At 39.8% G+C, this 17,091-nt stretch overlaps 1 protein-coding gene across 3 annotated transcripts in view; it reads left to right on the forward strand.

The window, feature by feature from the left end:
* The window catches only part of ndrg3a (ndrg family member 3a), a 35,361-nt gene that overhangs the window by 11,785 nt on the left and 6,485 nt on the right, over positions 1 to 17,091 (forward strand). For 2 of the 3 annotated variants that reach the window (XM_088422749.1, XM_088422750.1), the window contains exons 2-9: positions 3,878 to 3,960; positions 5,265 to 5,297; positions 11,742 to 11,847; positions 11,934 to 12,054; positions 12,830 to 12,892; positions 12,978 to 13,038; positions 15,838 to 15,924; positions 16,255 to 16,311. In XM_088422749.1, the coding sequence (XP_088278875.1) occupies positions 3,904 to 3,960; positions 5,265 to 5,297; positions 11,742 to 11,847; positions 11,934 to 12,054; positions 12,830 to 12,892; positions 12,978 to 13,038; positions 15,838 to 15,924; positions 16,255 to 16,311 (585 nt within the window). In that variant the 5' untranslated portion in view covers positions 3,878 to 3,903. Of the gene's footprint in view, positions 1 to 3,877; positions 3,961 to 5,264; positions 5,298 to 7,148; positions 7,477 to 11,741; positions 11,848 to 11,933; positions 12,055 to 12,829; positions 12,893 to 12,977; positions 13,039 to 15,837; positions 15,925 to 16,254; positions 16,312 to 17,091 lie in introns of those variants that run through there. The other variant, XM_088422751.1, reaches the window with a different exon arrangement.

Genomic DNA, 17,091 nt, shown 5'->3' on the forward strand with positions numbered 1-17,091 from the left:
TAAACAAGTAAATCAAACATGAAAATAATCTTTAGTTGCAGGCCTAGTTATTTCATAACAGTAGCTTCCTGACAGTCCACTAAAGAGATTTGTGAATATAGGTCACTCCGTTTTCTCTGTGATTAAAACAAATCCTTGCTACCAATGAGTACAGCCTGATTTCATGCGTGGTCAGTTTTATATTTATCGTCAAATAACTCAGGATTTGCAACACATCTGCCGTAAACATTCCCCTTTTGTGTATGTTGATGTAAAAAAAGGATTTCTTTCATTCATTACCATGGCAATGCAATGGATTGACTGTAGGGAGACTCTCCGGAAACACGGAAGTAGGTTATTACAAGGGCGCCATCACGTTACTGTTAACCTTGATGATCCAGCAGGCAAAATGTTGACCAAATGACAGTAATCGTATGTACGTGTGCTTGGCAGTCTCAAACAATGATACAATAATAGCAAGTAGGGCTGCATGTATTGAATATGTTGGTATTTGAATACCGTGCTGGAAATTCTGTTGAATAATCAAGAATAGAGAAGAGGAAAAAAATACACTTAAATACATTTACCCACATATCAGAGGCACTGTTTTCCCCAAAATGAAGGCCAAAAGTATGGTTGCGTCCTATAAACGGTAGCTTAAAAACTTTTTTTTTTATTCAACATCATTTGAGGAAGATTCATCCGTCAGCCACATAAGATGAGTTTTGATGCACATATATGCTTTATGCTGTATTCTTACTTACAATAATTACTGTAACGGGACGAGCCAAGAGGGCGGAAGTCAGTTGGCTCCTAGCAGCCAGTGCCTGTAGCGGCTAACAGGAGCTCATGTTAGCTGAGAGTATTATGGCATTATTTTCTATAAACGAAGCGAGCAGACTGGACCAATGTCCAAGTCCGTCCTTGTTCACACACAGGAATCTTACTAAAACGGAGAGGATCATGTAAAAGTTATGATGTCTCCATGTGATTCAATTAAGAGTGCACCAGTTAGAGAACATGGAAGTGTATTCCATTTGACTCGTTTATTAATTGTGCTCGTTTGGCATATAAACACAACCATAAACTTGGCGGAAAAACAACTCCTTCGAGGGCATTCAACGTTACACTGCCGAGATGTTCACTGACCACTCTCAATGTTGGAAATTTGAAACGTACTTAAGCCGCAACAAAATGTATAACTTACAAATATGGACACAAGAAAACGTGAAGAATTTACAAAGATTTATTCTGTTTTGCTATTGTTTTTGCATTGTTGCCAAACCGTTGGTGCGTCCCATGCGCGGTAACATAGAAAATACCAGAATTTCACCCTGAAATTAAGGGGCCGTCCAATATACACATGTGCGCCCTATATTTGGGGGAAATTACGGTAATACTGTATTTCCACATTCATCTCCTGTGAACGTGGTTGAAGCGAGTAGAGTGAACGCCGGCATCACAAACCGTTTCTGAGCGATTATCCTATCCAGACCTTGCTGTAGTCAAGACCGCAGAGGCATGTTCTACATCATTAGCTCTTAGATCAGCACTAATGGAGTACAGTTAAGATGGGGCAACCATTGCAAACTGTTTCAATTGCAAATGGGATTTCCCTCCTCTCGCCGAAGCCGACTTTTGTTCCTATTCCGCTGCCCTACGCCGCGGTTTATTTTTCAGCGGCTGCACATGATTCGCTTGTGAGAGTTAAATGTCGCCAAAGACGAACCGTATGTCCCCAAAGAGCGACGCTTCCTCCATTCCTAATTCCAATCACAATCTATTGCCTCTTTCCGTGTTTCACAGCTTTCCCCTGGGGATATCCCAACTTAGAATAAACATCAGCGGCAAGCTTAGTCTCCATGACGACGGGTGCACATGCTCAACAGTCGAGCGGCTCTCTGTTGATTAGTGTCAGCTTTATTAGGTGGAGGTGCTTTATTCTCGAAAGGAAACCATCTTCCTGTTGATCATCTAAGGCCACTTTGTCACAAGATTTCATGACTTACCGTCGACAATTTTCTAATTCGATGATCGTACTGTATTGCGCTTTTACAAGTGCAAGGAAGTGTTGGATTGATGAGGTCAATCTCCTCAAGCATGCCGAGTATTTGTTGTTCTTTTTTCCTCGTTCACTTGTCTAAATATTATTGAGTCCGCAGTTGAGCCGGATTTGTCAGCAAGGATTTTGCCGGTCTTGTTTTCCCTCGCTGCCATGACGTTTTGTTGAGGTTGTTTTAAAACATTAGAGGGTTGTGTCCTGCTGATTCCTTCGTTTTTCTTTCTGGGCAGTGACACGGTCTCTTGTGGAGAGGGATGACCTCTGACCAGATTTGTGCGTCACCAGGTTTCTCGTTTGTTCAGGGCGTTGGTGGATGAAAGGGAGAGTACTGTAACTGACACTGTGAAATTATTATTGCTGGTGCCCCCCGCTGTTTGTTGACCGCTGTACCGAACCAGCCTTTCAAGGTCATTTTGTGTCTGTGATTCAAGGTCGTCACAAAGATTTTCTCACTGTGCCAGGAAGTGTTGTGGCCACCCAATTATTTGTATTTGTTTTGCCAAGTGAATGACCTAATTTTTTAACTCAATCATTGCCAGCACAATTAAATGATTGCAATTTCCGAAATATATAAGGCCCCCGTCTAAAGGACGCACCCTTCATTTTAGGGGTAAATGATGGTATTTTCTGTGTTACTGTGTATAAGAGACACCCACACTTTGGCAACAATGTAAACATTATAGGAATAACAGAATAAATGTAATCTTTCTTTACATGATCCTCTCCGTTTTAGTAATATTCCTCTGTGTGAACAAGGATGCATTGACTCGTTGGTTCGGTCTGCTTGTTTCTTTCAACCCCACTTTTGGCCTTCATTTTTGGGGTAAAAAGTGTGTCTTATTTGAGGAATTACGATAAATCTTTGATGCGTATAGTCGTCAATGGCAGTGAATGAGTTATTCTTTATGTAAAACATTAAATGTGTTACCGTTTAACATACTATATTGATATAAAAATAAATATTTACTGCTTATGTAATTGCACCACAGGGATTTGGCAGGCTAGCTTAGTCTGATTTGACTGTCTTCCATTTGCTAGCACTTCACCTCGAGGAGCCATTCTTCTGTTTTGTGCCAGATGAGCCACCCCCCAAGGCACACTTAGCTAAATCAAAAGTTCCTGTCCTCACCTGACATGCAGGCAAATAATGATTTCAGAGGAAGCCGAGTAGGCGGGCATTTCGGTGTCTGTGAAGCCGAGTAGGCGGGCATTTCGGTGTCTGTGATCTTGTTTGCTAATTATGAACAAGAATAAACGTCCAACTTCCAAGGGTAAAACTGATGAGGTGGAGTTTGCAGGTTCTTGTTAAACCCGGCCTGATCTGTTTTATTGTGTAATAATGTGTCCGCATATGGACTGTGGCGTTGACACGTGTGACCTTTTCTAATGTAATTAATATCAGAAATGACCCCTGTATTTCCTTATGTCCGAGCAAACAAACACCTCACTTGGACAGCTGAGTGAAAATATTAATTCTTTCTTGCACATTGTCTGGAAAATTGCGTCAATAAGGGCTGTGTGCATCCACATAATACTCAAAATAAAGTCAACGTATTTGCAAAGAAGTCACTAAAACACATTTTAGCAATAACGTGCTTCATTTTTCAATTTATTTGCTCTCTTTGAAAAGAAAATGCCCTGTTCCTGTCACAGCTATGCAATGTCCGATTAACAACTAATACTGTACTGTCTATAACCCATTTTCTTTCTTGCTTAATATGAGAAGAGGGGCGTTTAAGCAGAGCAGAGTGTGATTGGCTGAAATTGTACAGAAATAAAAATAAGGGTGTTTGTAATTCTTCAAGTGATGACTTCTTCTTTTTTCTCTTGCTGAAGCACTTCACGGTGACCAAAAAAGGATAATGGATGAGCTCCAGGATGTACAGCTGACAGAGATCAAGCCACTCCTGACCAATAAGGTACGTTGTTGAAAAAGGCAACAAATCACTGAAGTGCACACAGTCAAAGCCACAAATCATGCTCTTCTTTAAATACATACGCTAATAGACCACAAATTCATACTCTGCAGTACTGTTCATCAAAGTGAATTATTTATGTCCTCAGTGGGGCGGAAGAAAAATATCAAAGGCAGAAGTGGGCCCAAAAAAAAAAAAAAAAAAAAAAAAAAAAATATATATATATATATATATATATATATATATATATATATATATATATATATATATATATATATATATATATATATATATAGCTTTATTGAACTTTTACTGAGCTTATTTTCCTTTTTTGTCAGCTTCTGATATAATGAAAAAAAAGGTTTGTTCTGGGAGCTTTTGTCCTGGGCTGCAGCCCATTTTCACAATCAGCACAGTTCCGGAGAGGTTGATGTAGATGCCCGCACCTCCTTGGTAACTTCAATGACTGAGCTGGGGAACACTTTTCTTACGGCTGCAAGGCAATTTTCTTGAAAGACAGGCTGGGACACGGCTCATCATATGAATGAGGAGACTGGCTCTGTCCTCTCACTCCACCTAGTGGCCAACTCATTTTGAACAACCGAAAGAGGTGATAACTGCAAAATGCAGTAGAGCAAAAGGAAGTACATCATAAAAATAGCACAAACGCACTTCAGTGCGGTTAATTAAGCCCGAGCAGCCTCACACACTGCCTGTGCAACATAGTCAACATTAGGCACCCCACTAAGTCCCTCTGCTTCCCTCTTTGAAGCTTGCTGCCAGTGAGAACCTTTGTGATGCAGTATCTGTTACCTCAGTGTAAACACAGATGATGATCATTTACAACATTAAAAATCTGATAGCCTTAATGTTTACCCTCATAGCTAGCCAAAATAGTGCTACAATTTGTAATCCCCGACAACAAGAAGAGCAAGAAAAAACAGAATTCACTTTTTGCAGGGGGTTTCAGGTCCCGTTTAACCTCAAAAACAAGGGAACACTTTGTGTTTCTGTATGTATGGATGTATGGCTGTATGTATGTATGGATGGATATGAATTATAAAAAAAAAATGCATCCAGATGTGTTGGCTTTATCTAAGTAAGTATATGTATAATAGCAAGCGGAAACTTTGTCGAGCTAAGATGCACAGCCATACTTGCTAACAGGGTGTGGAGATCCGATTTTTTTTTTTTCTTCTTCTTAGTACCACAGGTGTACTTTAACCAAATGAATGGTGTACATTATGTTCAGCACTGTATACTTTATTTAAAACTACGATCCCATGTTTTGTTTTGTTTTTTAACAGAATGCACGCAACTTTCAGGATTTCGACTGTCAGGTGAGTCTCTTTGTTCATTTTCATTTGTGAAATCTGATGAGTAGCTTAGTTTTAACCAAAAAAGACAAATCAATGTGCTGCATATGCAATCGTGGTGATTAAACAAAAAGTTGAATATTGAAGCATTCTTATTTAAATAACTGTATGCAAAATATATTCAAATACTTCAAGTAGATTTTTTTTAAAGCTGACCTTCTTTTCTCAGAAATTGTCTGGTTTTAGTAATGACCATCTTTATTTGTGTTTGTGGTGAAGGTGTTAATAGTAGAAGCTGCCTGAAAAGCCCAGTCAATATGACTGAGAGCGCCCAACCTCTGCGGAGGGTGTGGCGCTGCAGTCTTGTGCTAATAATGACATCCCTGCATGACTCAGCCTCCTCCACCCATGGGACTGTAGGAATACACTTACCGTAAAAGCACATGGCCTTTTCATCCAGATGAAAATGCTCAACTGTACACTTAAAGGAGTGTAACGAGTACATTTAAATGTTCCATATTTTTCTGTCTTTGATTTTAGCATTTCTCTTCGTCGTAATACTATATTTGTTTTCCCAGTCTACTTTATGGTTTTTTATTTGTGCCTGTATTGCCTTTTTGTCCGTTTTGCCTCAGCAAAATTGAAGACAAGACATATAAGCAGTTTCCAACTGTGCCAAGCAGAGGGCACCATTAGCTAGTTTATTGTAGGGCTAAAGCAGACTTCAAACTGTAGGACTTAACGCTTCTGTTTTTCACGCCATGCAACTACAGTTAATAGATGCTATTTTGATGGAGCGTCATACAATCTGTGTAGATGAGAAATCTTTTTTTTTTATAAGAAAAATTGTCTAACACTGAAATCAAAATTTTCATTTCATTTGTGCGGAAGGGGTATTGCAGATTGATGAACATTGATTAAATACTTCGGAAAATGTGCCGAAATTAGCACACAGCTAATTTACATGCGGAGTCGCTCGACAGGAAACATAATACATAGAGAACACTTCCAAGCATTCATCAAAAAATCCAGAAAATCCTTAAAAATTCCACACTTCCACATTAGGCAATTCACCATAATCCTAAAACAGATTTTCATATTTTCTTCCAAATATAGCGGCTGATTCATGATAAATTGTAGCTGTTATGAAAGCTGTCCATGTACTTTTGTCAGTACACTTTATATTTTAGCCTCTGGCGCCCTCTATTGGCAAACCGTATTTAGAATGGACGCTGTGTACAACAGAGTGTGTACATTCAAGTTTGCTGACGCTACTTTTGACCAATGGGAGTCCAGTGTTTTCGTGTTAGACCCGCCCATGCTGCTTGCTATTGGCCGTGAAGGCTTGCCAATTTTGACTAACTAGTTTTCGACAAGTGGCCTCCAATGTTAACTGTGCAGAGGACAAAGAAGACAATTCCAAATCAGCCAATTTTGTCAAATAAAGAACTCCAAAATGTCCTCAGAGCAAATGGATCCTTTTCAAATGTTAATTCTATATTTGATTTAAAAGAAATGACATCTTCTTTCCTGGTAACCTTGTCACATAGTGATAGTAATAAATTCCAACCATAAAAGGAGTAGTTCTAGAATATGATGTAATTTGTTATTTGTAAAGACATTTAGTTCAGGAGCCCACATTTTGCTGATGCAAAGGTCAAAGGTCAAAGTCACTTTCCTCTCTATTTTGATTTCAACCATCGTGACTGCATGAAGTCAGCAGCTTTTCCTGGACAGGCTCTGCATCTTTTGCACCCCATCATTGTGCCCCCACCCTTGTCTTTTCCCATGGCTCCACCCTCTACCCACCTGACCCTCCGCAATCCAATTAGATGCCCCGTAGGCTCAATGTGCGGACACACTGTGACTACTAAGCACAGCCTGCTTGCTCCCACTCCTCCTCCCCCGTGTCTTTGCCTGTCTTTCTCCCTCTCTGGCTCCATCTGCATCCTCTGCTTTCATTCACATTTGCCCATCCCTTCCTCCCCTCCCTCTTTGCCGTCTTGTTGCCGTTACCGCTGCCACCAAACCTTCTCCCTGCTTTCCTTCCAACCCCTCCTCCTTCTCCTCCTCCTCCTTTCGGAGCTCTTCAAAGCCGCCTAGCACGCACTCATACGTAGCATAACACAGCACTCTCAAGTGTGGTGGAACAATGTCAGCTATTCTGGATCTGGACCAGATTGCATGCTCTGGGAATGGAGTGGTGAGTGACAAATGCATCTCGACACACCTGACTAGATGCTTGCGTCCAAGCAGCTTGGATTTGTGCTCGCGAGCGGGATGAGTTCATGTGTGATTTGCTAGCAGCGGCCGGGAAGGACGAAGCTCTCGGTGGTCCTTGTCGCCACCTCCGGGAGGCAGCAGACTTTTTTTTTTTCCTTTTCCTCGTGCAGCTGCTAGTTTGGCATGTCCATTTGGCATGTGTCATTGTGTGCATGCCCGTACTTGGAGTCAGCTCAGCGTGTAAAATCCTAAAGATGAAGTGTCATCATGTGTGTGTTCATTTTTCTGCAGTTAAAAGGTGTGTACGTGCCTGCAAGGGAGGCTAAGCGCAGGGTCATGTATGTTTGGGTTCAGGTCTGAGGCTGTATGCGTGTTTGGATCACTAGCAGTTGTGCGTTTTTAAAATGGTTTGTTATTTTTGTTTTTTCCCATCCTCACAAAAAAAGAGCAATGAGGTCACACATCCCAACACTGTAGCAATAACACGCCCAATTCCAATGTAGCAGCTTCTACCCTTGCCTGCAGAGACCTTGAAACTAGACTTTGACACATGTGTTGTACATTGCAGAAGACATATGGGTCTGAGTCCCAGTCAATTGATTTTGTGGACCTGCCGATACCGATCCGAATGTATTGGAGGGGGGAAAAGTGCAACCAAATTATCAATTTTTTAACAAAACTATTCCAACGTGAGACTTCGATCATCCTCTCCTGTGACCCAGCATGTTAATTTGTGTCCACTGCTGTGTCCATTTTGTCTCAGCAAGACAGCAAAGTTAATCGCATCCCATCCAAACACTTGATTGAACATCATTGGAAGAGCCGGATGTCCTCCACTGAGGACACCAGGACTTTGTAGGGTAGCTTGACTGGGTGAAAACCTGTATACAGTTGCCCAAAAACAAACGGTCACTACAGTGGACTGTGTCTCGGGAGAATATGGCCAGTGAAGCAATGATTGAAACCAAAGGTGCTCAAACTGCGGCCCGGGGGCCATTTGCGGCCCGCCATCCACATCTGGGCGGCCCGCAACATATAATAAAATTACATTTTGACATGGCCTACAATGCTATCTATAAAAGATAGAAGTGTGGGAGTGACAAAAAAGTAATCTTGCCTCATCACTCTTTTTTTTTTTTTTTTTCAGTCAGCAGAAAAATATGATGGGGTCCAGTGTCTGATCACATGATTGGGAATATCTCTAATATTTGTATTATTGGCGAACAGTGTGACAAAGTATTCTTAGGATTAGCATGAATGTAGTTTTACCCTTGGAGAAATAAAACGGCTTGCATTGAATGTGCGTGTGTATGTGCACACGTTGTTTTGGCAGTTGCTGCCTGGTCAGGCTGCTCGCCTGGTAATTCTGCCTTCATGGGTGATTGATATCATTCCAGGCGTGTTGGGGTGAACAGGCAAGAGGTGGGTGGTGGGCTTGGATTGATAAGAGAGTGCGGGAGGAGGGACAGGATGACATGCTGCTCTTTTTTTGCTCCACCTCACCCTCATTTTATAAAAGTCGTCACCTTCTGGTTGCCTTTAGCAACCTTCTGAAGCACAAAACCTGTTGCCCAATCAAAACAGCCTCACAACCAAAAGCATGTTGCCAGGTTCAGCTCATTTCTCCTCTTGATCTGCAGTCAAAGAGCCCCACCCCGAGTATGTTTTCTCCATCATGATGCTGCATCGGAAATTTACGTGTTGGACAGGAAATGATTTGAGACGCGTCTCCCAAATCGATACTGCATCCAAACCAAAGCCTTGCCAGTAGCTAAATGATGACAGATCTCTTTCTCCTCCTTTTGCTCTTATTATTTGGCAACCGCTGTGCTTTCGTATTACCTCCTTTTTCTTTATAATATATTAAAATTGATGTCTCTGTTTCGTTTTGGTTAGTCACACCAGACTTCGCTTTGCTCCTGTAGCTCTCTTTGCTTTCATGCTGAGACATACTTAGTTTTGTGTAGTGAACATATAGTAAAATATTTTTTCAGACATCGGTCCCCTAACCAGCACAAAGCATTTTTGAAGGATAAAAAAAGCATACTTCAAATTGTGCTGTGCCATCCATTTCTGATTTATTCAACTTTGAAATTACATTTGGTGTCTTATGTATTCTATTGAGCACTTGCAGAAAATATGTTTTTTTTATTTATGGCTCATCTGCCCGAGGTTCATAAATAATGACTCGGCATTAAAACAAAACCGAAGAAAATAAAGGCATACAATGTTTTGAAAAGGAGTTACAAGAAAACAATTTTGGCATAATTGATTCATGTTCCAGTTTATTTGCTCTTAATTTGAAAGAATAAATGCACTGAACATTTTACATCATTAACAATCATAAAACTAGATTTGCTGATTTATGTACATAGATACCCTGTCAAAATCTCCCATACCCACTGAAGTGCCTTCACTCGCCTACATGGGTACTTGTAACCCCGTTTCAGAATCACTGCTCTAAAGAAATGGTTTTTAAATTGGGGTACTTGGGGGTACAATGGGGGCACGTCTGGGGTAAAGTTTCTGCATGTATCTCCAAAGCAAATTTGATTCCAGGAGCGCAACAACACAATTTAATTTTCAAATTAAGAGCAAATAAGAGGAACATGAAGCAACAGATCACTAAGTTGTGTTACTTCTTTGCAAAACAATTTATGCTTTTTTTTTGTTAACTATTACAGATGTGCTTTGTCAGCAGACGAGGGCATCCACATTTAATAAATCGGATATGGCTTTGGTTCAAATCTTTTTTTTTTTTTTTTCCCAAGCAATACTTTCGCTGGTAAGGGGGTACTTGGTTGAAAAATACTGAAAAACAGAAAAGGTTGAAAACCACTGCCCAAGGAAAGTAGATTTATGGTACATTAAAATTAAACAGTTGCAAAACATCTTTTCGAAAATCAATCATCAACATTTTTGCCTATTTCTTGATATTTATTTCAGAAGACACCAGCCTCCATAAAGAAGCATAATATAGAATAATATATTCCATCTCTGTAGGAGAGGTTATATTTAGTAGCTGTGTAGTTTATATGCAGCCTCCAGCTGCTGGCATGGAGTGATGCTTCTTCCCATGTTGTTTTGTCGCTTGTAATTTAGTTAACCAGACCGTGGCAACACCCACGCAAAATGAAGGAATCATTTTCAGTTGATGTGTCCATCGCTGATTTCAGATGACTGCAGCCTTGTCCTTGAGACCCTGACAACTAACCTTCAGCACCTCTGGTGAAGCTGCGACCCACATCCATCATCTTAACGTTATACATTTATACATCCGGAAAGATATACCTGTCAGGGACTCGCAGTGTAAAATTTAAAGGAATGACTGAATCCCCACCTTTTCCACTTGGTTTAATTCGCTGTTTACATTCCAGCGTCTTCAGATTTCAAATGCGTCTTCCCATTTATTTACTCTGATGTTGTGCGACTAAAGCGGGTTTTCTCTTTGCTCGATTCAAAAGAAAACGATGAATAGGACCAAGCTGGTGTGAGCTCTCTGAATTTTAATGCATCCCTCTGCAAAGACAATCCGCAAAGCAGTTTTTTGTTTTTTTTTTGCTGTGTCATACTTGTGAAAGGGCTTGTGATTTTCAGCGCTCACCTTTCAAAGGACGTTTTTCCTGATGAAAAATCTTTGTCCAGCAAAACATTCGGTGTTTTGTTAGTCCAAGGGCACAGGGGATGCTTGTTGGACAGGAGGTGCATGCTTTGCATCTTTAAAAAGAACCTCTTTAAAGATGCAAATGGTTTGGTCGGCAGGGAGTATTTAAATCATTTATCTTGTTATTCTGGGACTAAAATCTCTACTCTGTTAATGTTTTATTTTAACTGAAGGGGAATGTCACTCATCGAATGAATCGGCACCCATAAAATGTCCTGTTACTCTAATATTTGTATTTACTGTAGTAATGCAAAGGTTATTAGTTCATTGCCTCATAATAACCATGCGACTCGCACGTAATGCCTCCTGCTGTTAATAACAACCATTTAGTGCAGCAGTAAGCATAAACTCTTCACTTATCCTGATTTGCACTTCTTAAATGAACCAATCAGATGTGGAACAAACTATGCTGCGTTGACACTTTTTGTATATTCAAATGGCTTTAATTCACTTGTTTGTGTGGCTCCATGGGATTAATTCAAGAGACAGTGGAACAATTGTTGGGCAAACGTGCGGAAATGCAACTTTTCTGGTTGTTTTTAAAATCAAGGTCAGTTCCTAACTCTGCCCCCGCCTCACAGGAGCATGATATCGAAACTCCTCATGGCGTTCTTCATGTGACAATGAGGGGCGTTCCCAAGGGCAACAGACCCATCATCCTCACCTATCACGACATTGGCCTCAACCGTGAGTCCCCCCCAAGGTTCCACTTGACATCGCAACACGGATGTGAGTCCTGACCTGATTTCTGTCTTCCTCTCGTACCTTTCCAGACAAGTCGTGCTTCAACACCCTGTTCAACTACGAGGACATGCAGGAGATCACGCAGCACTTTGCAGTGGTCCACGTGGATGCGCCTGGACAGCAGGAGGGCGCACCTCCCTTCCCCAGCGGGTACTCACTTATCTTTCTAATAAGTTCAAACTAAAACAGAAATTGCAGAGCTTTCCCTGCGTCAGCAGAATCTCATACCGTTAAGGGTCATTTCATACAAAATCACCCCTCAAAATAAGAGAACAGTGGTGTCCAAACTACGGTCCGGGGGCCATTTGGGGCCAGCCATGCATTTTTCAGTGGCCCATGACAAATGACTAAAACATTTTAACTTGTCACCAAGACTACTTCATAAATAAGTAAATGATGGTGATGGCAATTTTATAAATGTTTGAGTTTTTCTAGATAGAAAAAAAAATCAATAAATCAGTGGTACACAGTAGTATCTGAAATATAAAGACAGCCCCGCAACATTTCGCTGAAAATGTCAAAATTTGGCCAAGTTTAATCAAAATCAAAGCGGCTTCTTAATTCTAAGAAATAGTTAACATAATTATGCATTGATCAATTGTCGACCGTCAGATTTAAATAAATAAATAAATAAATCTTAAAGGCTGATGCTGATATTTATCAAAATCCCAAACGTTGGCGCCATATCCACAATTAGTTTTTAGTTCAATTCCGGTAACTACGCCCTTTCCATTTTTTTAGTCATTCATTTATTCTTAAGTGAGCTGTTCATTGATTTACTAATGGATGTGCATGCTATTAGTCATCATATTTTTTATATTCAACATTTTTGATGAACTCAACTTGCCCTATGATTCGCTCGTAAAGAACGCACTCAAGGAGGTTCACGCGCTCATAAATGATCCGCTGTGTCATCTGTCCCCAGCTATCGCTATCCAACGATGGATGAGTTGGCTGAAATGCTGCCATCAGTGATGACTCAGCTTAAGTGAGTATTGCCACATGATGGCTGATTCATATTTGTGTGCATACATTGAGGAAGAGCCTTGCTGTAACTGGCCGTTTCCTCGCAGGGTCAACAGCGTCATCGGCATTGGCGTGGGAGCGGGAGCGTACGTCCTCACTCGCTTTGCCGTGAGTACCTTATCTCTTTCATTTATTTTCCAAGTGCACCAATGAATGGCTCATCAAAGTATTGATTGTTATTTTTGATGATCAATTAATTGTGAAAAAAAAACATACAATTGAGATCGTTGACTCATTTAATCCTAAAGACATAATTCTATGTATCTTTCAAGGGTCTAAGACATTAAATCCTTGGTACTTTATGTATTTATTTGGATGGAAAATTATTTTGTGACTCACTTCTACCCAAATATTTAAAAAAAAAAAAAAAATCAGGAAATTAGTAACTGGGATTGAACTGTACAGACGTATAAATACGTCTTTGGTATTGAGTGTGTTAACTTTATGCATTTGTCAGGAAATCTAATTTAATTTTTTGTAATGGTGTGACAGGAATGGTACTTTTCTTCAAATTAAGAGCAAATTAATTCGAACAAGATGTAACCTCATTGTTAAATAGTGATATCGTAACACTTTTACACATTTTGGTATGCCTTGATTTTGTTAACTCGTGCATAGACATTAGTTACACAATACCCTGCCAGGTGAGACCAAAATAAAAGAAATGCTATTATTTTTTGGAGTTGCAAAATGAAATGCGCCTATAGATATCACCACAAATGTAGCTCCAAAGTTTAATCAATCAGACTTGGATGGCACAGCATTCTGTTTTTAATTTTTTTTAAAACAATTATCATTGTGCTGACATTTACAGAGAGGATTTTATTTTGAAATGCAATCATCAAGATTTTAGCCAGTTTTGCAAAGTTTTTAACCAGTAAATTAAATATAAAAAAACCTCAGCACATTTAGGAAATGAAGAAATTAAAACAAATTGAAAAATATTCATCGGGTTTTTTTTCTCTTTTCACTCCTCCCAATTCTCTTAGCCTCTTCCCACCTTTTGTTATCGCTTGTATAAATAAGGCTCTTCAAGGCCACACATCTCATCATGCGGAATAGCCATCCTCCCGTCCTTCCCTTGCCTTCGTCCCACGCAGTGCAGCAAGTCTCCTCAACAATCTGTCTCGCTGATGAATCACCCCGGTGCTTTCCTCTTTGGTTTCCCCACCTGAAGCATTAACACACAAATTAGTATCATCTGTGTAAGTAAAAACCGAAAGAACCAGAGCAGAGAAAAGAAGACAGAGAGGGTGGTGGTCACGCTTGGAAACAACTGTGAGCTTAAGGAACATGCCTTGTTAAGTATTAATGGGAAAAAAAATGGATTTGGACGTTCATTTGCTTTAACTGACTAGGAACAAAGTGTTTTCGCAGCGGAGAGTCGCAGCATCTGTGGCATTTATATTTCATTAAGCTCTCCTCCTGCCACCAGTGTTTACTCAAAGAAAGATGGACAGGTCTGTGATTTCCCCTGACATCCTCATTATCTTCTGCACTGTGTTCAGTGGCATACAATAGCACTATGGATGTTTTATCAGCTTTGCAATAGTTACGGCGCAATCACAAAATCCTCAATTATTTAACTTCAATTGATTGGGCCCTTGTCTTGATATTTTTTCCCTTCAATCTTCTATCAAAATTGTGTAAAATGTCTCTTATGCTTTTTATTGGGGCCTGACTGATATGTTGTATTTCAACAGGTGTTATTTTTATGCAGATTTCACCATTCTTGGGCCAGCCTAGTACCTATCCCCCACAAATATCAGGAGTCAACAGTAATTGCTCACCTAATCATTGCTTGTAAAAATTGCAGAACAATCTTATCAATACATTTTATGACTTAAATTTAAAGATACAAAGTTAGGTTAAGAAGTTATGTGTAATAAATAGTGTTTTGATGCACAGATGTGCATTTTTATTTCCACCATATTCTTACAATAATTCTTACAACACTTCTTACTGCGTTATTTTCAAAAAAAAAAAAAAAGAAGCAAGCAGACTGAACCAACGTCCGAGTTCATCCTTATTCACATGCAGGAATATTATTAAAATGGAGAGGATCATGTAAAAGTTATGATGTCTCCATCTGATTTGATTAAGAGTGGCAAGGTATGCGGCTGAGTGCTCCAGTCAGAGAACGCGGAACTGTATTCCATTTGACTCATTTATTAATTGTGGTCTTTTGGCAAGTTCACACAATCATGAACTTGATGGAACATGGCAAATTTATGGCAAACGAAGTCGAGCTTGGAGCGCATTCAACGTTCACTGACTGCTCATGATGTTGGAAATCTGAAACACACTTAACCCACAACAATTATATAAATTGCGGATATGATACGAAACTATGAAGAATTTTCAAAGATTTATTCAGTTTTTGCATTGTCGCCAAACTCTTTTTGCGTCCTAAACACAGAAACAAATAAAGTACCAAAATTAAGGTGTGCGTGCTATACACAGGTGCGACCTATATTTGGGGAATTACAGTAATTGGCAGGTTTTATCGGCCATCTGGCTAATCTAGATGGGCCTACTACCGAGACCAGTTTTTCTCAAATGGGAGGCAGGTGAGGGCATTTCAGGTTGTACGTGAGATTTTAATAGGGTTTCTCCAGGCATCAGTAAAACATAGGTTAATGTGTTTTAATACAGCGACGGGAACATTATATTTTCAAATTAAGAGCAAATTAATTGGCACGTGAAACAATTCAAAATTGTGTTACAGTGACTCTTTTGCAAAATGTTGCGTGTCTTTATTTTGTTACATTTTATCGGAATGCCCATCGGTACGATTGGTGCAATAACATAAAAGATGATGTTACGTGGTCTTAGATATCACTACACATGTATTGGTTTTTCGACCAACTACATCCCGCTTTGTAAAATGGGTTATTCCCTTGGCAGCTGAACAATCCCACGCTGGTGGAGGGGCTGGTGCTCATCAATATCGACCCGTGTGCTGAAGGCTGGATCGACTGGGCGGCTTCTAAAGTCAGTACGACTGTGGTAGCCTTTGCGGTATTTGAATTATTTACCAGCGAGCCTCTCTGCTCGTCTGTCTTTGCTCACCATTTTATTGTTGCTTGCTTGTGTCTATTTTTATGTCATATGCTCATTATGTCTTACTATTCTTTGAGGAAGAAAATGGTTCTGTCCTCCAGAAAATAGAATTACGTTTGCTTTTGTTGTCCATGTTTGTGTTTTATGTCATGTCATGTGCAATCATTTCAAGTTCATGTCATTTTGAGTTGTCAATTGAGTCGAATTGCATTGCAGCCTCCTGTTTGTTTGTTTAATGGCTTTTTTTCTTCTGCTTCACAGCTGTCTGGATGGACCAGTAATCTGGTTGATATTGTCATGGCCCACCATTTCAGCAGTGTGAGTTTATGCAACATTAATGACCTTATTTGTCATTCTGCAGTTGGTTGGTCGTACTCTGTCGGATGCTTTTTTTTTTTCTTTGGGGGGGGGGGGGGGGTATTGTTGGAATGGTTCTAATCTAGTTTGGTTGAGGTCGTTCATGTAGTTCTTTTCTCTTTATGACCTACTTCCCTAAATTTCCCAGGACATTGTCATTTCATTTTGCTACAGGAATAGACATGTACTATTTATTCTCCACCCGACCTCTCATTTCTTGTATGTCAGCTGTATAATTCTCTGTGTCCTCAGTCATTCTTTACTGAAGCAACACGTACTTTGACATGGGTGCAATTTGGGTGGGGTGATATGGCCAAGAAAAAAAAAATAGAAAATTAGATTACCATTTTAATCAAAGAAATAAACCCAGCAAACATTTATTTGTATCTGATTTGTTCAAACAAGTTCATATGGAAAATATTTAGACAGAAATAAGGATTTGAAATCTGTTTTTAACGTAAACGCAGCACTCGTAGCTTTTCCTCGGATTAACATTTTTCATTGTGCTGTCAACTGAAAAGGCCATCACCTTTGTGCAAGGATCAATCATGGCTGAGCCGTCGGTCATTTGACATTCACAAGATGATCCGTGATTGGTCGTTACCTAAGCTTCTCACATCCGATGTCATTTTCAGTCAACAAAAAATGGAAAATAGTGTGATTATATGAAAAGACTGTTTAGATCAAAGCCAAGACAAGTCAAGTTTAAAAGTATATAATGATGATTCAATGAAATATTAA

Source organism: Hippichthys cyanospilos, chromosome 9 (genome assembly GCF_059441005.1).
Source record: "Hippichthys cyanospilos isolate Australia breed blue-spotted pipefish chromosome 9, RoL_Hcya_1.0, whole genome shotgun sequence".
In the NCBI taxonomy this organism is placed as follows: Eukaryota; Metazoa; Chordata; class Actinopteri; order Syngnathiformes; family Syngnathidae; genus Hippichthys; species Hippichthys cyanospilos.